Below are 26,053 nucleotides of genomic sequence, written 5' to 3'. Positions count from 1 at the left end.
AGAAGGACTCCAAGCTTCCTTGGCAGCCGTGGGCTGGCAGAGGGGTCCTACTTCCCATCCATTCACCCTCCCATTTTATTAGTATCCTCTGGGTCAGTACCAGTGCACTGGTAGATGGATGTTACTGTGACTTCAGGCCCTGTGTCAAGTGTCAAGGAGCACAGCAGCTAAGTGAGACAAAGGTCTTTAATACTCTCAGAGTGTTCTCCCTGCTGTGGATCAATAGCTGTGAAGTCCTCAGAAGAGGAGCACAACTCGGCCCTGGAATAAGAATGTCTAACGTGAGTCCCTGTTCTACCATGTGCTGGCCATGTAAACCTGTGAGTTATAACTATAGCTCCTTTTCTTCATCTGCAGAGATGATCACAGGACCCCACCTTGCAGAATTATAATAAGGATAAAACCAGATCTAAAACCTGCAAATAATTTATATATAGTAAACATTCAAAAGGTGTTAATAATTACCGCTTCCTTAGATGTGCTAGAAAATGCACTTCAAAGTATTCTCCGCACATTACCAGTAAGAGACCTGAGTATCTATTACTACTGTGAAATCAACGTATCCTCCTTGACACTTAATGCAGTGCCTGCATTGATCCAGGACTTAGAGGAAACAGAGAAACAGTGTCACTTGACTACACAGGGGGAAAAAAATGAATGAATTAAGGTGAGAATGTCAGCATTAGCAACTTTAAGGAAGTGTGGTCCAATGCTTCCTGCACAGGAGGTTGATTTGCTACAGGAACAGGGAAGGATGCCATAGGATGAAGCATGAACTTGCTTTTATAAGCTATTTTAAATAGAATTTTAATTTAGCATCAATAAAAACATTCTGGAGGGAAGTTTAAATTTGCATTCATTTTTAAGACAAGCATGAATGTCAAAAAAAATTCCACATTGGCTGTGAGACAGATAAATAGACACACATCCTACACCCCCAGAAGTCATTCCTTGCCACTTAGTGGAGAAGTTTGAGAGACATATTCTGAACAAGAGCAGACATTCAGACACACAGAGCCAATGAGCTGGAAAGAGCCTCTGGAAGAAATCCATCCCTGCAGGTGAAGCCATGACTATGCCAACGAGGCTCAAGCCAAGGCCCCTGCTGATGTGCCCTTCTTTCATTTACAGACCTAAAGCACTCTGTACTGATGGGTAAAATCCTGTATTATATAAGACCTTGAGCGCTCAACCACTGCACTGCACCAACTCACTGTTTATACAGTCCTAAAAGTCTAGTACTGCCTTGGTTTTCCTGGGACACATGGTGTTTCTTCCCTGGGGAAAGTAGGTCCTTGGGGTCCTCATAGAAATACATCCTAATATTTAAAGCTCAGATGCCCTTCCTGATGGATGGATGACACACAGATATGTGTCTCAGAATCCCAGCTCAATTGTTTGAAGACTGGGAATACCCACCATGCAGCTCAGCAGTCTTTTCCTCTCCAGGTTGCACAGCCCCAACCTCATTCATCAAATCTCCATTTTAATCTTTCTAGGGAATACCAAAGTTCCAAAGAACTGGGGACTGATGGGACTAGAGAGATGGTCCAGTTGCTCAGGCCACTTGCTGCTTGCAGAAGACTGGGATTTAGTTGCCAGCACCCACGTTGAGCAGCTCACAATCACCTCTAACTCCAGAATATCTAACATCCTCTTCCAGACTCCCCAGGCACCTGCACCCATGGGTGCATACATGCATGTGCACACAGAGACAAACACATATGCTTACATGCACATAAAATAAATCTTTTTAAAAAAAAAAATGGGAATTGAAACTGAGCTTTAATTTTTTTTACTCAGCTATTTCCCAGCCATATACATTGAAAAAAAAATCACTCAATTGTTACACTGTTCCAGAGTCTTCATCTTTAAAATGAAATCTTAAAAGTGCTTTTTTAAAGGGCTGTGATGTGGATGAAATGAAATAACACATGGAAAAAGCACCAAAGAAAGTGCCTGTTAAACATGGGGGTGGGTTTGCCTTTCATCCAGGTTCCTTCCATACTGTATGACAACCTAAGCTACACATGCAGGTGATGATTGATCGATTGATTGGATGCAGTAATGGGGAGCCCTTTGCACTTGAAATTAGATTTGCATTCCAACACCTTCATTGATTAGCTGTGTAGTAAACAAGTTACTTAACATCTCAGGCAAAGTATCCTCCATGGTTAAAGGGTGCATGATAATAGATGCCTTCGTAAGACAATGGTAGAATAAGTGAGGCTAAGTACTGTTTGTAGCACATACCCAATGTTTTAATTAATATTTTAAGAATAAACAAATACATGGGCTAACAGCTGTGGCCAAGCTGTTGGCCACAGGCCACATGAGCCCAAGAGCGGTGATTAATGTTGGCCAAAATATTTGGAGATCACATTGTGTAGCAATGTTAAAAAGTTAGATATCCCTTGCTAGACACACTTAGAAAAGTACCTATATATTGCTAATGTTCAACAAAGGTTGCTATTAAAAGAGCAAGCACAGCAACCAACAGTTGACATATGAGACTTCATGAAGTTAAAAAGCTTCTGCACAGAGCCAGTGAGACATGGCTGAGTGGGTTAGGGTGCATACTGTAAAGCATAATCTGAGTTCAACCCTCAGCCCCACAAGAGAGGAAAGAACTGGCCCCCACAAGTTGTCCTCTGACCTCCACATAACCACTGTGGTGTGTACATACACACACAAACTAAAGAAATGTAACTTCTAAAGGCTTAAAACTTCTGTACAGCAAAAGAAACTATAAGCAAGTGAAGAGGCAGCCTCACAAAGTGGGAGAACATCCTTGCCAGCTGTACCTCCAATGGCCAACTGATGTCCAGAATAAGAGAAGAACTTAAAAACCTAAACAACAGGAAGACAAACAACATCATTGAAAAATGGACCATTTTTAAAAAAGAAATGCAGCTGTCTAGAAAGACTTTAAGACGTGTTCAACATCATTAACCACTGGGGGGAAAACATAAGAATGAGGAGATTCCATCTCATCCCCGTCACAATGGCTGTCATCCTGAAATCAAACGACAACAAATGCTGGAAAGAACGTGGAGAAACAGGAACCATCTTCCACTGTTGGTGGGAGTGTCCACTGGCACAGCAACTGTGCAAATCAGTCTGGAGGGTCCTCAAAAGTGTAGAAACAGAACAACATGACCCAGCTATACCAGTCAGAGGCATACACCCAAAGTTCTCTACATCCTACTACAGAAATACTCATTCAAACATGGTTGTTGCTTATCTACTCAGAACAGCCAGGAAATGGAGTCAGCCTAGATAGCTGTCAACAGATGAATGGATGATGAAAATGCGATACGTTTACACAGTGGAATTTTATTAGCTGTAAATAAAAAATGAAATTGCAAGTAAAGTGGATGGTACCGGAAAATAATTATACTGTGTAATGTAACCCAGGACCCAGAAAACTCTACATGTCTCCCTTATATGTGGATCCTACCTTTAGGGTCTGTGTGCTTAACTTGGAGTACTTAAAGAGGCCAAGAAACTAGAAAAAAGTCATTGGGCCAAGGGTTACCTCAAGAGATGGTGAGCAACAGAACATAGGGAACAGGAAAATAAAGAGAGTGGATAATGGAGGGGTTGCTAAAGCAGAGATGGAGCAGAAGAAGAGGAAGGGAGAGGAAGAAGGAAGGGAGGATTAACCAAACTGAAGAGTATATGGAAAAACCACAAAATGGTTTCTAATTTGCAAACCAATTTTAATATATATTTTTAAAACATACTTGGAAAGCAGTTAGCCTGCAAGCTAGATACTGCCCCTAACAGCTATAGTTATTCAACAAAATCCTAATGCCCGATGTACCTCCTTATGAGTTCCCCCAAAACAACACAAGCCCTTGCCATTCCTCTTGGTTGTCCACCAGAACTAATGGAGAAGACTCTATTGCTGAAGACACCATACATCTCAGTTGTAATGTGTAAAGATCTGAGCTAGAACTAGTCTGGAAGCTTCCTCCATGCTGGCTAGTTTTCACCGCACAGGAAGTTACCATGCAGGCTTCAAGGGTTGGGGCAAGAAAAGGAAACAGCGGCCTTACCCAGCTGAGATCTCTGTGAACTACAATACCAGTAGGCCAGGCAAGATGAGTCTACATGCACAGTGGGGAGTACAACTGTTATGGGGTAACCATCCACTCAACTTGTTTTTGAGGCCCACTCTGAAGAGGGAATTCATGCCTCGTACTGTAAACCTGGTTTAAAACTCTGTGGCTGAGGAGGTCTTGGACACCGGGGAGAGGGACTTTGCCACTGTTGTTTAGCAAAATTGACATGGTGCCTCACTGCTTTCTAAATATTTATGTCCATGCTCATAGACAAGTGCTATTTTCAGCCTTAATCAGAGAAGTTGCTCTTCGCAATCAATGGGTGGTAAATACAGAAACGCGTGGCCACTCAAGGTGCTGAGAATACATGATGGTTGAGCGCTCAGCTCTAAAGAGGACATTTACACCACCCCCTCTAAGGCTCAGAGAACAATGAAGAGGGATGGAAAAACTAAAAGAGCCAAAAGATAGGGGGAAGGGCAGAGAAATGTTTTCTTCTGGGCACAACCTAGCCAATGCAATCTGGATCTCACCGTATCCGCAGCTACCTGTAAAGGACCTGCGTAAGACTGGACCTGTCAACAGTCAGTCATGGATCTGGATCTGGGAGGGGCCCTTAAGGTTCTGTGCCTCCCTGCTAAACAATTGCCCACTGATGGATTCTAAAGAAAGGGCAATGTAGCACGAATCTTAAAAGGTCTTATTAATAAAAACAAACCTGGAGCCAGGTATTGGGGTCAACGCTGGAAGATCAGAGAAGCAGAACAAGCCACAGCTACCTCACCTTGCCAATTCCTCAGCTGATCCTGTTTCCTCACACTGGAAGCTTCTGAGTCCTCATCCAGAATGAATCTTAGCTGAACTGCTCCTCAAAAGCCTAAAAACTTAACCAGCCAAAAGCTTCTAGTTTCTGGTCTTTACGCCTTATATACCTTTCTGCTTCCTGCCATCACTTCCTGGGATTAAAGGCTCTTGTTACCACGCCTAACTGTTTCCAGTGGGGTGTTGAACTCAAAGAAATCCAGATGGATTTCTGCCTCTGGAATGCTAGGATTAAAGGCGTGTGTGCCACCATTTTCTGGCCTCTGTATCTAGAGGCTGTTCTGTTCTCTGACCCTAGATAGGTTTATTAGGGTGCACAATATTTGGGGGCACACAATATCACCACAGGGCAATCATGGTCTTCAGTAATAGTGAATAATAGTAATAATGATCCCATCAGACTCCAGTCAATAATTCCAAACATGTAGTCATACATATGGCCCTGGATAACCTCACTGGATAACAAAACAAAACAAAAAGACAAGAATGTGGGAAGGAAACTTGCAGAGGGGAGGGGAGCATTGGAGAAGGGAGAGAGACAGAAGAAAAAGTGGGGGCAGCAGGAATTAGAATTGTGTGTGTATACACACAGATATATGAAACTGTCAAAGAGCAAATTCAATAAAAGATTTTTTTTAAATTAGTTTATCATTCAGCACCAGTGGAATGACTTGTGAGCTGGCAGTATGACACTCAAATTTCATTTAAAAAAAAAAATGAGTGCACTTTTAAAGTTCAAGTCTTACTCAGTGATGTCTTAGGATAAATAATGATCTGCATGGTTTTCCTGAATACAAAATTCTTACTATTACTTTACACACAGACACAGACACAGATACACACACACAGGCACACACACACACACACACACACACAGACACACACACACACACACACACACACACACACACACACACACACGCAAAATAAATAAGTAAATAAATGCAAGAGTTGCTTTTCAACTGTTCAGGGTATGTTGTTTTAGTAGCTTTCATCTTTCATTCACAATGAACTTTTCACTTCATTATACTTTATTATTCCTTGGTAATCTAACTGGAGTTGCTGTTTCTAATATTCTGCCCTTTCTCTCTTCCTAATGACCCACTGCTACTATATCCTGTCTTCCCCAGAAGTGCTTGTCCATGCCTTCTTATTGTGATATGTAGTGAAATGAGTGGGATTCATTTTAGAAACAATAAGGAAGACCAAAAAGGGTCAGAGATCTTGCCAGCTCACCCAGGGCATCTGTATTAGTCACCAAATGAGGGGCTTTACAGGAAATCAATCAAAGAACTTCTAGCCTAGTGCTTTTGTTAAAAAAAAATGAAAAAGCACAGTGCTTAGCAATAGGCATGGAATATATTTAACACAAAAATGCAATTATGTAAAAATCCATTTCATGTGAATACAATGATTACAACCTTCAAAGTCATCAGCCTGTATAAATAGATTCATTCAGCCTAATGATAGATTGGTAGGTAGGTAGACAACTATTTAATGATAAAAGTAAGAGCTCAAAGATTCATTTCTGTATTTTCTCCTCATCCCGTTTGTCAGCCAACAAAGTTTCATTCCACTTTCTGGTGTTCTACTCCTCTGCCCACTGTTCAAGTACAGAAATAGTTGGTGTATGTGCAGTGTGAATACACGTGTCTTAATGGCACTTGCATCCCTTGTTCGCTCGGTCTGGAATTAGTGCCTGCAGACAGAGCAGCTCCCCAGGAGTGCTGTTCTGCTGCTGAATTTAGCACCTCAGGGCAGTTTCTGTAGGAGCCACCGATGAAGCCAGAAGACGAAGTTCAAACTCCAGTTCTGGAGGACACTGAAGGGCATGACAAGATGATGGAGAAGTTTCTTTTCTGAGCGTTCATGTCTGCAGTCATCACAGCACAGTTGCCAAAGTCTGCTGTTTCCTGGGGACAACCTATAAATGACTGCTGCAGAGTCTCTGCACACCAAGCAAACAATGCCCTTCGTGACATTGCTCCTGGAGTGCAGTTTCTCTACAAGTTGCTACCACTGTTTTCTTTAACACTAAGGAGACACTTTGTACTCCTCGTGGCACTAATGACATCATGTCCTCGTGCCAATCCAGATGTCATTCATCAAGTAAGTGATGTCATTAACTAGCTCCAACTGGAGTATAAGCTCATCTATAGAGGATGAAAAATAAGCAGTTCTTTCATTCAACACATAGTATTTTAGACAAATATTAGTTCACTTGTTAATTGAAATAAAAGTATTTTTCTCCCATAGAAGCTGATTCTCCTCAGTTCCTATAGTAAAGAAGATAAGTCCCAAAACCAAATGGAAAAAATCCACAGAATTCATGTTCTTACCTAATAACTTGGGAGTAAGTGCCTATTAATGTGCCAAGCAATGTTTTAGGAGTTAAGTCACAAAAGCGAACAAGGTGAACTTATTCCTTGTATTCTTGGAGTTTACTGCTGTCTTAGGGTTTCTATTGCTGTGATGAAACACCACGACCGAAAGCAAGTCGGGGAGGGAAGGGTTTATTTGGCTTCTATTTCCACCTCATAGTCCATCCATGAAGGAAGTCAGGACAGGAACTCAAACAGGGAAGGAACCTGGAAGCAGGAACTGAAACAGAGGCTATGGAGGAGTGCTACTGACTGACTTCTTCCTCATGGCTTGCTCAGCCTGCTTTCTCATAGAACCCAGGACCACCTCCCCAGGTGTAGCACCACCCACAATGGGCTGGACCCTCCCCCATCAATCACTAGGTTTAAACATGTCTTACAGCTAGATTTTATGGGGGCATTTTCTCAATTGAGATTCTCTCCTTCCAGATGACTCTAGCTTGGGTCAAGTTGATATAAAATGAGCCAGGACAGCTGCCGAATGGGGACATAGACAAGCTAATTACAATGACCTGACCAGAAGGGAATGAGATTATGAAGCAAATGAAATCCATTGTAAAGGTGCCATACCCAGTCAGAGAAGGCTTCCCAAAAGAAAGAAAAGCAGCCTAAGCTGAGACCTGCAAGCTATGAGTGCATACTCCTGGAAGTAGGTAAAGGAGAGCAGTATACTCTAGGCAGGAGGATGCACTCCAGAAAAGGATTTATGGGCAAAGGAAGGCCTAGGGCACAGAGCAATCATGGTCAGTGGAGTGGTCTAAGCTTAGTGGTTTGAACCTAGGACACAAAGAACAGTGTTGACAGTTAAGACTGCAAAACCACTGTGGTGATATTTTATCTGTGTCCCCCAATAAAATTTATCTGAGGATCAGAGGGAAAAGCCAGCCACTATATTAAACATAGAAGTCAGGCAATGGTAGCACATGCCTTTAATCCTATCACTCGGGAGGCAGGGATCTGTCTGGATTTCTGTGAGTTCAAGGCCACACTGGGAACAGAGCCAGGTATGGTGGCACACACCTTAAATTCCAACACTAGTTAACACTGTCTGTCTGGAGGCCTGTACAGACAGGAAGTGACAGAGCTGGGCAAGAAGAGGAAGTATTGTAGCTGGATGGGGAGAGCAAATGATATAGGAGAACAGAAAGGCATATAGGCGTGGGTAGACAGGTAGTAGGTCTTTTTAGAAGCTGAGGAGTCAGTGAGGTGAGGTTAGCTGTGGCTCTTCCTATTCCTCTGATCTCTTAGGCTTTAACACCAATCTGGCTCCGTGTTTTATATTTTATAAGACCTTTTAAGATTCGTGTTGCAAGCCACTTCACTCAGTCCTGGAGAAAGACCTGCATTTTTTTCACTACTTAAAAAGCATATCTGGCCGGGCGGTGGTGGTGCACGCCTTTAATCCCAGCACTCGGGAGGCAGAGCCAGGTGGATCTCTGTGAGTTCGAGGCCAGCCTGGTCTCCAAAGCGAGTACCAGGAAAGGCGCAAAGCTACACAGAGAAACCCTGTCTCGAAAAAACCAAAAAAAAAAAAAAAGCATATTTGTAATTTCTGCCTGCTCAACAGCCTCTCGTTTCTAGTAATAATTCACCAGTTTTCCCTTTCAAACACTTCCCTGTCTGTTCTTAACTTATACATCACATATGAGACATGCCCTATCTTTTGATCTAAGAATGGGCACAAATTTCAGGCATAAATATAAGAGTTTTATGTCTCTCTAACTACAGGGACTAAGTCAACATCCAGCACATATCCAGGGACATATCTCTCTGAACTGGAGTCTGGAGACAGTGATGGCTCCGACACCCAGAACTTATCCTGAAACCACTGGAGAAGAAAAAATACCTCCCACTGGGTTAGCTAGACAGTACAATGCCAGTATGGGTGGTGTGGATGGCCATTTGCTCCACCATCCCCTCACTCACTCAAAAATAGTCTATTAAGTAACTGCTGTGGGCCTCGTGCTGTTGATAGCATCAGAAATACAAAATAAAACCTAATTCTGTCTCATAGGTTTTTAACATCAGGTGACAAGGCAAATAAAGTAATATTGACATTTTAGAAAAACCATGCAGGTGCCCCTGGAAAGAATGACTCCAGAATCCCAGACCACAGGTAAGGTGAGACTTCTAAGTCAATCAGTCATGTGCTCCTTAAACCACTACAGGCCAAATTCAGGGACTGGTGGAAGAGAAGACTGATCTAGGGGTGGGTGTCAAACTCAAGAGACAGTGTGGAGGCAAAATAAGCAGGTTATTTGGACTTACACAGTCCTGAGTTGGTGACTGTGGGTGCTGATGTCCCTGATCATGGATTTTACTGGGAGAAGTGTGTTGGGCCATGGTGGATTTAGCTGCCTTTGGGAAAGCTTGCTGGGAGAGTCTGAGGTGGTAACTCGGAATCAGGAGCTCCCAAGAGAAGTCTGAGGAGCCATGCACTTGTGCTGATGTTCATCTGTTTATGCGCTGCTTCTTTCCTGAAGACTCTGTGTGCTTTAATTTAGGCAGCATCAACACCCAAGTCATAATTAAAATCAAGGCTATGAATGAGACTGTCAAAGACGAACACAGACTTCCAAACAGCAGTTTAGGTGAGAAACGGAGAAAGAAGAGTCCGTGAAGAGTGACAGGGTCAAAACAGCACGGAAGGAGACGACAGCACAAAGATCAGTAAGGGAGCCTCACTGCACAGTAACCCAAGAAAAACCTGGGCTCCATGAGCTCCTGTGGAGGGAGAGCGGGGCGAAAACAGGGTGAGAGCTCAAGTCCCGTGCAAATGGGAAACTGCGTCAACTCAGTTCCACGGGCTTGATGGAAGGATAAGGACAAGGAGAGGACCACAGAAGATGTGACGTAGCTGTGTGTTTTCAATGGCTGGTTTGCCGATTGGTAGGGTGATATAAAATGGGGGATGCTTCGGCGAGGTTTTAATTCAAAAATGGGAAACCAGTTTGAAAAGAGAGGCTGAAGAAGCCCAGAAATAAAGGGCTGGGTAATGGATGTGGTAGTCCCTGGGGAGGCTGACAGAGATAGAAGGACCAAAAGAGAGTTGCCGAGGTCAAAAAGCACACCTTTAGCTGAGTGTGGTGCCAAGTAGTCCCAGCACTTGAGAGTCTGAGGCAGGATGATAAGGAGTTCAAGGCCAGCCTAGACTCTATAGTAAGCTGCAGGCAGGCCTGGGATACATAAGACCTTGTCTCAAAGGACAACAAACAACCAAAAACCAAGAAGAACAGCAATAAATACAAAAGGAACGGACAGCGAGGGATGTATGCAGACTCATGTAAATAACTTTGTGAGCTAGGCTAGCAAGCGATGGGGGCATGTGTGTGCAGTAATTATGTTAAAGACATCTACTTCATCTATCATTTCTATTAAGACATCTTATGAATTTCCCACAGTTTCCAGTGGCAATCAGTTTATCTACGGTGTTGAGTTTCTGGAAGCTAAGACACATCTCAGTCACTGACAGTAGGTAATTCCTAGTTTAGTGGAAAGCACTGCCTGCTTTATTTTTTGACTCAGTTAAATTTCTTCCCAGTCATTTTAAGAGCTTTCCTTTTGTCTCTCTGTCCCTCAAAAGTCATTGGCAGTTAAGGTATGTATTCCAAGCCCTAACCATAAAAGTCGGTGCCCAGACATCTACAATGAGGAGGTATAGAATCACCACTTTTAGGGCATCTTTCTTGAAAGCAACCTCTGTTCCTAACAATATCAGACTGTCAGTGGGCCCATCTAGAAGAATCTTTCCAGATTATTCCAGAATATCACAATGTGATGGGGCCTAATTGGTGATAGTTGAGACGCATTCATAAGGAAAAATATCCATCCCCTTGAATGTGGATAAAATCCAGAGCTGTGCGAGAAACTGTTCAGCAAGTGGGAAACTCATGCTAGGTGAGGAATCAATTACCAAGGAGGTTATCCATTCCAATGCATTCACTTTACAGCACATAAGCTGCAGCCCAGTGTGCCAGATGGTTCACTGGGACCTGTGCCAGGACCCAAATTCAGAGCACTCTTCTCCCAGCCCAGCATTCACTCCTTGTCTCCTAACATCTGTTTTTCCTACTGAGCCTCAAACTCCACAGGGGCAGCCACTTCTTTCACCTTGTTTACTTAGGTATTCCCAGCAGAGAGGTGGGAATTAAAAATACCTATTGGTCACTAAGTTAACTACACTCCAGGTAGATGACAGGTGGCCCCTTGTGAGGTTTCACACAACGCTGATGATCAGAGCAAAGAGTGTCCACAGAAGGAAAGAAAGAAAAAACAATCACCAACCTGTAAACACATGGTTTATGAACTCTGCAAATACCAGGAACTCTGGACACAACTTCAGGATATAAACCTTGGGAAGAGCAGCCACAGCCACCGCTTGCTCAACGGCTCTGTGCCAAGTCCTCATTTGTCAGAGTTGGCAGGCACCATGCCCCTAGTCATCTGTATAGCTTGAGAACAGAAGTTTCCACATTGTCTCTAAGTCAGCTTTAACCAGCTTGAATCCTCCTTAAAATATTTAACAGGCTCTCTCCTCTCCCCAAACACTGTAATTGCTAAGCCTCCTTTCATCTTCCCATAATCAAACTTGCCTAAATTCTCATGAAAGTTGAAATTACATGCACATTAGCCATGCATTCCATCCAGCAAGGGAAGGCCCCTGCCACGGTGTGCAGTCACTTTACAGAGTGAGGGTCTAAAGCAGCACTAGCTACCACTGGACTGGAGAGTTTTTTAGAATAGCATCCTGTCAAGTTCTTCATTTTGCTGAAACCATGTGCTGGCCGGAACGCCTTTCTTTTCTGGTTAAGACCAAATGTTTTTCAAATGAATCTGTTAGGAGGGTCTCTAGTGGGAATTAGGTTCCCTCTTAATGTTCTTCAGTCTGGGTTTGGTTTGGGTGAAGTTGTTAGTGGTGAAAATAAGTACTTACATCTTTGCTCCTAAATCAGGAGTTGCTGCTGCTGCTTCTGTTACATCCCATCATGACAGCCTGCTGTTACTCACAGCTGGCTGGCACATCAAACTGCCTTGCCACGTCAGCCACACAGAACCTTTCTGCTTCAGCAACGGTTTCCCCACGGAATGATTTAGTAGTCCCTCTGAGGCTGGAAACATGAGCTGATCGCCATATTGAGAAGGTCCCACTAAAAGGAGCACTACTTGTAAGTATAGAGAGTAACCACACAGCCCTCTGTATGTGTGATGAAATTCCAGAAGAGATTAAACATTATACTGGCTTTCTTGGCCATCATGACAGTAACTTAATAAGTGTTCCCCTCAAAACTATATCAGGATTAATGGTAGTTCATTTTTTTTTTAAAAAATGTAAATTTAGAATGGGGAGAAATTGAAAAGGTTTTTGCTTACAAATAGGGGCATGGTTGAGTAAATTACTACAACTATTTTGTAAAGCAAAACTAATAACAATTGATAATTCAGAGCGGTCACCATGACATACAACATTTTTTTACTTATTAATGAGTGGAAAAATTGTATCATCCCCTTTTCCAATTTATACATATACATAATTATGTACGGTTGTATGAAATTATATATTAGTTATGTGCACCTATATTGATAAAGGTCATAAGAGATGTATGGTGACAGCTGCTGATTCTTCCTTTCTTTGAGAAAGTATGAAAGAGAGCATTGGCAGAACGGAAGTTACTTTTTCAAAGGCTCAGGCATCTATTATGTCCTGTTTCTGCAAAATAGTCTCTTTGTGGGCAGTGTACGTGGTTAAGGGAGAGTCTATAAGTTTACGAAGTGCTAACCAGATGCCTGAAAGCAGTGGGCTTCTGAATGACTTTTATTTTACTGGATCGTTTTAATTGTGCTTCAGTTTTGCCCCCTCGGGGAAAACTGTTTAGGTAATTAGGAGGAAAAATAGAAAGCTGTTTTTATGATGTGAAAACCATTGACAAGTAGTAGCTTGCCTGAACCCGTAAGCTTCTGAGTCTTAAAAAGATTTGGTGTGGGGAGGGTAGTGGTAGTGTTTGTGTGTTCTTTGTGTTCCAGACACACTCACAAATGCTAAAGATGTTCTTATACTTTTCTAGAATGGACAAGTCACATCAGAAAGAATGAGAAACCCTGGTCTAGTCCAGATCTCCCATAGCTCTTCCCTCCAGAAAGACTTTTGTCAGAAGTAGGCTATATCCACATGTTCTTTGGGGTGGGGGTGACAAAGGAAACCCAGGGCAGAGAGATACTGCTAGCAGTGGTATGGTGATATTTTATTTGTATTAAAATGTTATTTGTATGTTAATAAATAAAGTTGCCTGGGGTCAGAGCTATTAGTAAGCCACAGGAAAGCAGGGCAGTGGTGGCGTACGCTTGTAATCCCAGAACTTGGTAGGCAGAGCTAGGTAAGTCTCTGTGTGTTCAGGGATACAGCCAGTATTGGATACACATGCCTTTAATCTCAATACCAATCATAGAAAACCTGGAGGCCTATACAGACAGGCCGTGACGAGGCGATCATGTGGTTGGGTTTACAACCAATGAGAAGGCAGAACAGAAATTCTATATAAAGACTTTAACACAGAAAGTGGCTCTGGTTTGGAGAGGTAGGACCATTGCAGGAGAAAGGGTAAGGTTTTAGCTCTTAGCTCTGACCTCTTGGCTTCCTTCTTTGCATTGGTTCTGTGTTTCTTATGTAAAAAGACAGTTGGTTACATCTACACAGTAGTCTTTAGCCCATACTACCTCAGATAACACTTCCACTTCCAGGGATGACTCAGAAAGCATTTATGAAAATGCCTATTGCAGAACGGTGACTGGGATGTGGTGAACTAACCCCTCCTCTATTTCAACAGCACAGCCAAACGGGGGAAGAAGTTGAGGGAGCAGAAAATCATGGTCAAGATATATTGTATGAAAAAATAAATAGATAAATAAAGGGGAGTATATGGATGGATGTAAAATTATCTTAATTAGATGAATGACAAATTTCTAATGTGGAAAGTTTAGAAAATTCAAAATGTTCAGTCTTCATAAGGCTATGTATCAAAAACCTAGACAGCCGGGCGGTGGTGGCGCACGCCTTTAATCCCAGCACTCGGGAGGCAGAGCCAGGCGGATCTCTGTGAGTTCGAGGCCAGCCTGGTCTCCAAAGCGAGTTCCAGGAAAGGCGCAAAGCTACACAGAGAAACCCTGTCTCGAAAAACCCAAAAAAAAAAAAAAAAAAAAAAAAAAAAAAAAAAAACCTAGACATACCTTGGAAGAGGAGTCTTAATTTCCCATCAGATTGTCCTGTGAACACGTCTGTGGAGGCATTTCTTTGATTAATGGTTGACGTGAGAGGGACTACCTCACTGTGGCAGTGCTACATCTGCACAGCAACAATGAAAGCAAATATGCCTTGATTTCCGATCTAGAGCCCCTGGGCCTTACTGTGTGGACTTGGACGCGTTGTTTGACCTCTCTGAACCTCCAGCTCTTTCCGTCTAGAATGATGGGATGCCTTAGAGATAATGCCATGGTCTGAATGCTTGTCACCCCCAAATTCATATGTTAAAATCCTGATATCCAAGGCGATGATATTAGGAGTTGGGGCTTTTGGGAGATGGTCAGGACATGAAGGTAGAACCTTCTTGAATAAGAATCAGGTGCTTTTGAAGGGGGCAGAAGGGAGCTACTTTATCATTCCATCATTCAACCATGTGAGGGTACGGTGTAAACAACCAACCAGAGGGAAGAGTGCTTCATAAGAAAACGAATCTGCAGGTTCCCCGACCCTGAGCTTCCCAGCCTCCATAACTGGGGAGATTAAATGTCTGCTCAGAAGCCAGTCAGCAACAGTGTTTTGTTATAGCATCTTGGCTAGACTAAGGCAGGATCCTTTTAGGATAAAAATAATTGCAACTCACTACTTTGAATGAGTTATTTATTATTTAGTTTTACATAATACAAACATCTTTATAATTCTTTCTGACTACTTAAATGGTTTTCATAGGAAAAAAAATTTATTTTCAAACATAGAGAGTAAAATAAAAGTTGCCTGAAATGTTATTGCTTAAATATCTTTTTTGTTGTGGTTGTGGTGGTGGTTTTTTATTGTTGTTTGCCTTTTTTTTTTTTTTTTTTTTTTTTTTTTTTTTTTTTTTGGTTTTTCGAGACAGGGTTTCTCTGTGTAGCTTTGCGCCTTTCCTGGAACTCACTTGGTAGCCCAGGCTGGCCTCGAACTCACAGAGATCCGCCTGGCTCTGCCTCCCGAGTGCTGGGATTAAAGGCGTGTGCCACCACCGCCCGGCTTGTTGTTTGCCTTTTTAAGACAAAAATTTTGCTGTGTAGCCCAGGCTAGCCTCCAAGTCTTGGATCCCCTTACCTCTGCTAGAATAATAACTGTGTGGTCATCACATTTCACATGCTTATTTGGACCATTTTTGCAGTTGAAAGTAACAGAACATTTTTTTAAAAATCTTACATTTTAAATTTTTATAAACTTTATTATAAAAGACTTGCAAATAAATACAAATATCACACACCAAAATTAACTATATACAAAGTCTATGCAACTCAATGAACTTACACATGGTTAGAATATGCACCCAGCATGGACAGAAGCTGAGGAGCTTCACGTGACACTTTACACTTTCAGTATAGAATTCATATCTATGCACTTATCCACCCATCCAAAGAAAAAAGCCCGTGGCAGAATTAGAACTAGAAAAATAGTTAGCCTTGTGTCCTCTTTTATAATAGACACTAGTTATTTTTTTTATAAATCTTAGAACAATTCTATAACCTAACGAAGTTTTTTTGCACACAAAGCAAGAATGTGTAAAAGACACTTCCTTAGATTCATGCAAAGAACAGTTCAATCTGGCCTATGTGTACATCTTGTCTTGTGATTGGTTAACTCTCATTTTGTTAATAATCACCCAACTAAATAAATGGCAAACACACATTCGTACATTAATAACCCCATTTTTTTCTTTGGCTTGGAAACCTTGGGTGAATTGAGGGAGTTATTCAATCTATCTGCATGTTGCTAAACAGCTGAGTAAAGATGGAAATGCTCTGGCTGGTGCTCTCAAACACCTCTCTCTTTTGTGTGTCCCGGATACACAGGTATTTTCCAGCATCTTCAACGGGCTCTGAAACAAAAGTCACAACAGAAAATAACAAACATGAACATTTCTTCTCAAAAAGAACTTTAAACTCTCTCCCTAAATGTAAGGTCATAATTCATAATGTGCTATTTTAGTCATGTTTACCCACAAGACTGAGACAAGTGATGGGTAAGTGTCCCGACCTCCCTGGGAGCAATGGTCCATGAGAAGCCCAGGTTTAGAGCCAAGGCAGCTAGTGTGATGGCCCTACGTACTTCTGAAGATACATGACAGGCTGGCTGCTTGGCTCTCGCTACCACTCTCCAGTTCCATTTAACTAAATCACTGGATTTTTCTGGGCCCCAGTTTTCTTGTCTATTAAATGAGGCTACCAATAGCCACCTCAAGGTGGCTGTGAAGAGGAACTGAGCCACTTCAGGCAAAGCACCAAGAAACGTGCTGCATTCTATGGCTCATGCCTCTCACAGAGTATTTGGTTATTTAGTGTTTCTCTGGTGTGTATAGTGTTGACAGCTTTGCACTATATTCTCTATATAAGTTTATGCCAACAACCCAGCAGTTCTGTTATCTGTCTTTCTCATTGCCGATGAGAAAAACATAAACTCTATTCTCAGTGAGAAGGTAAGTGCTTCATTCTAAGTCCCACAGCTAGCAAGAAGAAAACTGAAGGAGACTGAATCTAGGTCCAGTAAGGATCAAGAACTGGAATTCTTAATGACTGCTAGCTAACAGTTCAAAAATACTGCTCATAGATTCATTTCCCTGTTCATTCATTCACTCATTCATTCACTCACTGAGCGCTTTTTGTGTGCCAGGCACAGTCCTGGTGTTGGGCCTGTAGAGATGAGTCAGGCAGATGGACAGGAAGCCCTCACAGAGCCCACAGGCTGCAGAAGGAGATGGAGAACAAGGCCCCAAAAAGTAAATAAATAAAAACTGAGCATCAGGTAATATCAGATGGCATTAGTGTTGACAGACCATGAGGAATCAGAAGATGAAGGATCAGTGGGGTGTCAGGCTCCCTTGGGCAGAAGCATCAAGGAACATTTCTCCCAGGAGGGGAGGTGTATCTTGTGAGGGATTTCCATGGCAAGATCCGGGTGGAAGTGTCGAGACAGAGTGACTGAGAGTACAAATGTCTGGAAATGGGATGGAGCTCCACCATGGTGGACTGAGAAGCCCAGAAACACTAGAGGGAGTTGTTTGGCAGCTACAGGTTTGTAAAACAGCCCCTCAGAGAACAGGAAAGTGACTTAAATGAAGCCAAGAGTTGAGAGGTAGCAGAAGATCCACTGGAGCCCTGGGTTTCTAAATTACCCAGTAATCCTAACAGGTATGTCTATCTGGCGTATTCTGGAATTGGCTGCTCAGATGCAGGGGTAAATGATAATAGGGACTTATCAAGTCTGGCTGGGCCTCTTATCCCAGTTGTCTGGGAGATTGAGGTAGGAGGATAAAAAGTTCAAGGCCTGCCTAGGCTGCAGAGCAAGTTCAAAGCCAGCCTAGATTGGGGAGGTAGCTTAGGGGTCGAGTCCTTGCCTGGTGTGTGCAAAGGTGAGGGTTCAGTCTCCAGTAAGTGAGGGAACTTTGTCATGTCTGTGAGTTTTCCAGGTGAGATCATCAAAGGTATGAGAGTTGAGCCTGTACCCGGGACTCATGTTGGGAAAGCATAGATGATGAGTATGTGGTGGACTGGTAAGGCCGAAGAAAAGAATGGTTGAAGTTGGGGTTTTAGAGGGAGCAGGACAGAAGTGAGGAGGTGTGAATCAAAGCAGGGTAGCAGAAGCTAACATTTCCGGTGTAGGGCTAGTGCCTGCAGTCACCATCTCCAGAGTATGACTGTCACATTGTGTGGCTGAGGTGGGAGAAGGGTTATTCGGAACTAAGGAGGTCAGGGAGCTGAGAGGCCAAAATGACTTGAATCATCTGTCTCAGAGGGTTTCCAGATCTGGCCATGGAATTCAGTGATCTATGAGTACTTTAAAAACTCTGTGCTTTGGGGCTAGAGAGATAGTTAGAAGTGGTGGCTCCTCCAGAGGAGCCAGGTTCCGTTCCCAGCACCCACATGGTGCTTTACAATCCTCTAGTCCAATTTTCGGGATCTTTAGTCCTCTGCTGGCCTCCATGGCACCAGGCATGCATGTGGTACATAGTCACAGATGCAGGCAAAATACCCATACACAGAAAGTCATTTTTTTTTAATTTAATATATGTGTCTTAAGGTTGGGCCTAGGGACCTATAGAACCCACATGGTGGAAGGAGCAAACCAACTTCATGTCTCCTGATGCCCTTTTGGGCACTGGAACCAGAAAGAGGGGAGGCTAGAGTGACCCCTCAGCTAATCGGGAATAACGTAAGTGGGTAATACAGCAACCGAGAGAGGGCAGCTTGGCAGTGAAGAAACAGAAGAGATCGAGAAGGATCCCAAGCTTCACTGAGGGGGGAGAGAGGCCACAGATGGGACATTTGTGGATATTCTAAGGGTCTCTAGAGTTGGGGTGGAGAAGTGTGCAAAGGAGCAATGCTCTAGGATGGTCATGAGGAACATTAGGAACTGGCTCACTTTGGGAGGGTCCCAAATGTCCCCATCCATCACTCAGAACAGAAGAATGGGGATGAAGAGGTTGATGAGAAAGGGGTAAAGGTTTGGGGGTCATGGTAATGAGGATCAAGTAGAATAAACAGCTCTCCAGGAGTCGGGAAAATGGCTGTATCGGTGAAGTGTTTTCTGCACAAGTCTGAGGACTTGAGTTCGGATCTCTGGCTCCTACATAAAGAGCTGACCACCACAGAGTTGGCAGGAAAGGAAGGAGACAGGCAGATTCCTGAAGCTCGCTAGCTGGTCAGCATCACTGGATGGTGAGCTTTGGATCAGTGTGAAGCTATGTCTCAAAAAAATAAGGTGGATGGAGCTGGAGAGGTGGCTCAGCAGTTGAAAACACTCTTGCAGAGAACACAGATTCAGTTCCCAGCATCCACATGATGGCTCACAACCATCTGAAACTCTAATGCCAGCTTCCCTGGCATTTTCTCTAACCGCCACAGACACCAGGCATACATCGTACATATCCATACATGCTGGCAAAATACTCAAACACATAAAATAAAAATAAACAAATCTTAAAAAATTTAATTCAGGGGAAGAGCAATCAATGAAGATACAGAATGTTGACCACTGGCCTTTACATGCTCCCACATATGTGGACATATACCCTAGTGCACACATGCATATATCACACATACACAATACCATACACATACAAGTATACACACACACACACACACACACACACACACACACACACACACACACACACACACACACACACATGGCCTATGCAGAATTGTGTAGGGATCAGAGGCTGGGAGTCTTATACTTAGGTAATCACCAATAAAACATGGCAGGAATGTGACCATAGTCCTTCAGGAGACAGTGAATAATCAGTTGATAATCAGTTGTCTTTAGAGCCTCCCTTTTGTAGAATCATGTGTCACTTAATGACAAGGATATGTTATCATACTAACACCAAAGAGCAAACACACTCAAACCTACATTGTGTAAGTAACTCACTGCAGCCTCCTGCCACAATCAGATGTGGTAAACTTGAGATGTACGACGTGAAGCTGCTGCCCACGGTTCACAGTACACCCCTTCTTAAGTAGAAGGAGCACATTCTAAATCACAGTAAGAAGTGTGTGTGGTAGAATGACTACATGAACCAGAAGCCCAGCCACGTGTTATCTGCCTGTGTAACCATGTGTGCTGTCCTTTATTCAGCTGAAATCACAGCAGGCTTCTTTAAACCATCATCACCACAAACACGTGAGGGACATGTTGTACTATAATGATGGTTCCAGGTCCACAAAGTCCCTAGACAGGAACTTTTGTCTCCATTACATTATGGGACAAGTAAGACATTTGTGGTTTACTGTTGGCTGGAAGACCATTATGTAAAGCATGGTTATATTTTATTTAGACTCCTAGGCAGCATGTTAATTTCCTGTGGCTTCCATAGACAAAGTGGCATAAACACAGAGGCTGAAAACTATAAAATGTATTTTCTCATTATTCCAGAGCCAGAAGAACAAAGTCAAATGTTAGCCTTGCCCGTCCCCCGTGTCTGCTGGCTCCCAATCATCCTGGCTTTTCTTGGTTCATGGCTGCATCGCTCCAATTTTTGTCTCTGTCTTTATGTGGCCATCTTCCCCCTATGAGTGTGTGAGTGTGTGAGTGTGTGTGTGTGTGTGTGTGTGTGTGTGTGTGTGTGTGTGTGTGTTGATTACTTTTCTCGTCAACTGGACAAACACCTGACATGACATATAGATGGTACTGTTCGTGGTAGTGGCTCCCTCATATCTCTAATGGTGGCTAACCAGGAAACAGAGAAGGCTAGACCGACCGGAAGCAAGGTTGGACCATAACCCTTGAACTCTGTCCCTATCTCCACCAGCTGGGCACCACAACCTCACAAAACAGTACCATCAGCTGAAGACTTCATACTCAAACATTTGAGACTATGGAATCCATTTCTTATTCAAACTATAACTGTGTAAAACCTCTCTTTCCCTAGAATACCTAATCTTAACTGAATTGTATATGCAAATATGTATAACCAAACAGTGTTATGTTCACAGGCTATCATGATATCATGATAAAGGCCCATCTTGTCAACATATTCTTTATGTGGAACAATCCAACAAGGGGTTCATGTGTGTGATTTAGGGACAGCTAGGAATGACATTTTTATACAAAGCCCACGGGCTCTTTGGGACACCGTGAAATCTACCTGCCACCACAGCTAAAAAAGAGCCAGCAGTGGACTTTCTTTATAGACTTCAGTGTCCAAGCACAGGAAAGAGTGGTCTGCTTTGGGGGCAGGGTGTCCTTCCTCAAACACGCCTGAGGGAAAGAAAGGCTGATTCAGGGAAAACCCACCCTCGTAGTCAGTAAACAATTCAAACAAACTTCCCTTTCAGGGCTTGTCAGCGGTATCTTCAAATACACGAATAGCTCATATTTGATGAGAAGCTACAAACTGACAAGATAATGAAAGCCTGAAAGATTTCCTGCTAGCTCCCCATCAGCAGAACATAGTGCACCTGGACAGACGAAAGCAGAGAAAATGACCTGGGTTATATACAAATCCCAAACTTAGTTAAATGGGTAATGTGCTATCGCAATCAATTATCAAGGATTAAGTGCCCATTCCTGCAATATTGACGTGGAAAAAAATAAAATGCACAGTCCCATCCTGCAAGAATTTATGCACCAGAGGGGATGTGAAAAAAATACGAAAGACTAAGTATAGTTATAAGTCTTTCTGTAGCCAGGTGTAGTGGCTCATGCCTTTAGTCCCAGAACTCGGGAGACATAAGGAGGCAGATCTTTGTGAGTTCAAGGCCAGCCTAGTCTACAAAGACAGTTCCAGGAGAGCCAGGGCTGTTACACAGAGATGCCCCATTTCAAAAAAAAAAAAAATCCATCTGTATTGTATAGATAGACCAATACAGAAGTTCAAAAACTACAAATTATTGATCCATGGTTACCCAATTTTGGTTCTTCTTTGGCCCTACTCCACCAGCTTGGCTGTGCTCTGCCCCTCAGCTCCTTCTCCATGAGATTCTAATATCTCTGTTTTACAGATGGGAAAACCAAGGTTCACAAGTTTGAAATGATTCACCCAAGATCGGGTAACTCTTAATTCGGGAGACTTTTGTCCCGAAAATAAGAGGGTTTTTTTTTTTTTTGTCCAGAGCTTTCTCTATGCTACATGGAAGGATAAGGAGGGTTTAAGGAGGAAGGGAAAACAAGAAGAGATTATTCAAATATGGAAAATAGGATTAATATTTTATTATTACATCGAGCTCATTGACTCCTGAGAGCCAGCCTATGTCCCCAGATGAGAAGCCACTCCACTCTCTTAAAATACCTGCTCTTAGACTATCTGGGTCAGTGAAAAGAGGATCACGGGGTCTCCTTGTGGTTATTTTTAACTTTTTAAAAAGAATCTTTAAAGGAGAAGATAAAAATCAAGTCAGAAAGTTTATCATCTGAAAAGGAAGCCGTGAAGTAGAAAGTGATGAGTTTTCCATTCTGACCTGGGAGCTGCCGGGGAGGGTCCCCACAGGGCCACTGGGGAAGCAGAGACAGGTGGGTCGGTGGACTCACTGGCCAGCCAGTTTAGCCTAATCGGAAAGCCCCAGATCCCAATGACAGATCCTGTCTCAAAAATCAAGGCAGACAGTTCCGGAAGAAGGACCCCCACAGTGGACCTCTTCACACACATGTGCACATCTATGCATGCACACCTGCACACACATCTGCACACACACATGAAAAATTTAAAAAATTAAATAAGGTGAGTTAAATTGAGAAGTGACTCCCTAAGGTCACAGAGGCCATATCTGCGTGTTGGTTCTTTTAGCCCAAATCCTGTACCTTCTACTCTCAACATGCCCACATAGAATCCCGATTTGGGCAAGAATGTCAGATAGAGACAGAAGCCCAATGACCAGAAGCTCCCCAGATGTTTTCCTTCAAGACGTAGGCAATTTTACCACATTATTTTAGGTGACTTTTATAATCCCCCATGAATCTGACCTCTAACATTGTAAATCTCTCTTTGATTTGATTTGGGTCCCAGCAAACTTTGAGAGTAATAAGATCTTTGTGCTCACCATTCCTGTGTAAAAAGAAGTACTATTTTTACTTTGCCCTAAAACTATTTCTTTAAAATGATTTTTAAAAAAAGTTCCTAGTTTTATCCTCTAGCACTTAATAACTTCATATTTTTATCCTATGATTTTCATTATTTCATAAATTTCAATCATGCTCTTTTCTTAGCCTGTGGCTTTCCAGAATGAAGAGCCCTAATTCTTTTATCACCCCTCATTTTTAAAAATATGCTCTCTGCACTCTTGATCAAATGAGATGTCCTTCTCTAGACCTTGACCGGCTCTGGGTATCTTTGAAGTTCATCAAATCACCAGGCCCCCGTCACTTTGCCTATTATTCTGTATCAAAGAACACAATGACTTCAGCTAAAATGTGAAAATCTTTTTGAGACATTAGAAAAAAATCAAATAGTCCCTTTGCACTCTGTTAATCCAGCATATGCTGAAAAGGCATACATTTTCCTTTGATTCTGAAGAGAGGTTAAACACACAGGTACAAGGCAGCCTTGTAATCCATTGTGGAAATGGCAGCTTACAAAGCTTTCACCTACATTATCTCATCTGACCCTCGCCTGAACCACAAGATGCAGAAGAAAACATACTATTATCCTTATGTTTCACAGGCAAAAAGTAAGAAGATGAGTCTGGCCCAAGATCAAAGAGCTGGAGCTAGAGCCTGGGTCCCTGGCCCTCCAGGCGGGAGAGAACGCCTTAGTCACTGTGTAGAGCAACCTTCCTTCTAACTGCTGGCCACTTTAAATCCCAAGCTATCCCCTCTTACTTCTTTCGGTGGTCTCCAGCAAAGCCCTGAAACAGTCTACAGTAATACTAAAAGGAAAGATCCTCACGATCTGTACAACACTCTTCCTTTCCCACATCATTGGGTAATCTCAGTCACACCGTGTGTCAAGACCACCTGCAGGCAAAAGACGCCCAAATTCATATATCTAGACCACACTCCTCTCTTCAGAGCACCACACAGATACTTAACACTCTTGGGTATCTCAATAAGTACAGAACTTCATCTCCTTAACTATACCACTCCCCATTGCCAAAACCCAACTCTAGCATTGTTCCTCTTATGAAACATATGTCCAGAAAGTTGGTGTCGCCTTGATACTTCTTCCTTCCCTTTTGTGCCTCTATCCAAGCCAACATCAATCCCTCCACTTTCATCTCCTGCATAGCTCTACATTACGGCCACATCTTCTCTTCCCTATCAGAACCAACAAACAGTAAGCTGCAGTGGTCCCCTATTTAGAACGGACTCCTCCCTGATCTACTCCCCTTTAATCCCTCCCCTCCGTAGCTGGTGGAAATCTAAAGTGCAATTCTGATCACATCCACCTGGCCCATCGCTGCTAAAACACTTCCCCGGCACCCCATTGCTCTCACAATAAAGTCAAAATTCCCACACACTGCCTTCAAACCGGTGTGTGACCTGGCCCCTACTTGTGGTACCATCTCACAATGCTCGCTGACAGTTCTGGAGCTGCAGCCTCACTCACCTACCTTCAGCTCCTTTTGCTTTCATTAGCCACGGGGTCCTCAAATATTTCCTTCTTCTCTATTGAAATTTCTAGAAACCTCCATCTTTCTGACAGATGCTTAAGAGGCTGTCATTGGAGACAAGGCCCTGCTCCCATTACACCTCACCTGACTCCCGTTCAGCATTGTTGTGGTTTTGTGTTTTGTTTTGTTTGACTTAAGCCAGTCTCATTCTGTAGACCAGGCTGGCCTCGAACTTGGGATTTTCATCCTGTTTCTGCCTTCCAAGAGTATGTGTGTGCCACCACACCTGGCTTGGTGTGTGTGTGTGTGTGTGTGTGTGTGTGTGTGTGTGTGTGTGTGTGTGCGTGCATGCTTGGTTTGACTATCTCCTCCACTAGATTTGTAGCTTTTGCCCACAACAGTCTCCCCTGTGTAGTGCTGAGCACTTCATACATGACCCCCCAGCATGAAGAGAGCTCCAGAAACCAGTGCATGTCCCATGCAGACCATCGGCGTAGCAATAAGCTCTGATGATGAAAAGAACTGGAAGAGTGGAGTCCAGCCCAAAGAAGACTTTGAAACTTCACTTCTGTTGGATTTTCTTATATAATCCTAGAACGAAAACTTCAGAAGGAACAGCCTGTTTCCCCCCTAATTTATTTTTATTAAATCTAGGTGAGTGGATGATGATATCGCTATTTCTTCACTTGTTAAATAACAGCACATGTATTATCTTTACCATAGCGCAAATAGAAAAGATTACTTTCTAGATTCTCACATATTCACAGGAAGGAGCACTACCAAACACATTGGTGAGAAGTAGATAGCATCATTCCATAGATCAGAGCAGAAAATCTCACTTTGGTTGCTGACGTTTTGTGTGGGTCAGTGTTGGGGATTGAACCCAAGACCTGACAAATGCTAAGCAATTGCTCTGCCATGAAGCTGCATCCCCAGTCTTTCATGCTAGTTGGGAGAGAGAGACATGTGCAAGTAGACCAGTCCACCATTACTGAAAGGGAGAGGCAGGACCGTGGGAGTGATTTCTGCAGCAGCCAAGTCTCTGAGGAAGAATTGGGAAGTCTGTGAATATAGAATAAACACTGTCACTTGGAGACATATTGATTCTTTTTTCATACTAATGGCTCAGATGATAGAACCACCAAACAATGACTAAAATATGAGTCAGATGCTTTCAAATCATTTCACTGAAGCAGGAAGACAGGCACGAAGAGAACAGGTCATTAGAGGCTCAAACTAATACCTGCTAAATCTGAAATCCATTCTCCTTAGTAACTGTCTCTTCCCATCCAAGTCATTTTGACATTAGTGAGCTGGGGACATTCAGTCTTCACTGCTTGTGACACCCACTGATCATCCATGCTCCGTGGAAAAGGCAGCTCCTGGTTGGAATGACATCCTCTTTCCCAATTCTGATTTGTCTTCCGTCTCTTTTGGGTACTGTCTAGCATGTCTTCAGAGATGCCAAAGGGCTCAGCAAATGTTGAAGTTGCCCTCAGTGGTGGTTTAAAAGAA

At 42.9% G+C, this 26,053-nt stretch overlaps 1 protein-coding gene across 1 annotated transcript in view; it reads right to left on the bottom strand.

The window, feature by feature from the left end:
* Nucleotides 1–15,603: 15,603 nt before the first annotated feature.
* Nucleotides 15,604–26,053, bottom strand: part of LOC128109843 (quinone oxidoreductase-like protein 2) — a 46,502-nt gene continuing 36,052 nt past the window's right edge. The window contains exon 10 of the mRNA XM_052737312.1: nt 15,604–16,374. Coding sequence (XP_052593272.1) covers nt 16,255–16,374 — 120 coding nt within the window. The 3' untranslated portion in view covers nt 15,604–16,254. The remainder of the gene's footprint in view (nt 16,375–26,053) is intronic.

The sequence above is a fragment of the Peromyscus californicus genome, unplaced genomic scaffold (assembly GCF_007827085.1).
Source record: "Peromyscus californicus insignis strain IS unplaced genomic scaffold, ASM782708v3 Scaffold_14__1_contigs__length_90479793_seg_2, whole genome shotgun sequence".
Taxonomy (NCBI): Eukaryota; Metazoa; Chordata; class Mammalia; order Rodentia; family Cricetidae; genus Peromyscus; species Peromyscus californicus.
This window is presented reverse-complemented; position numbering and strand designations above follow the sequence as displayed.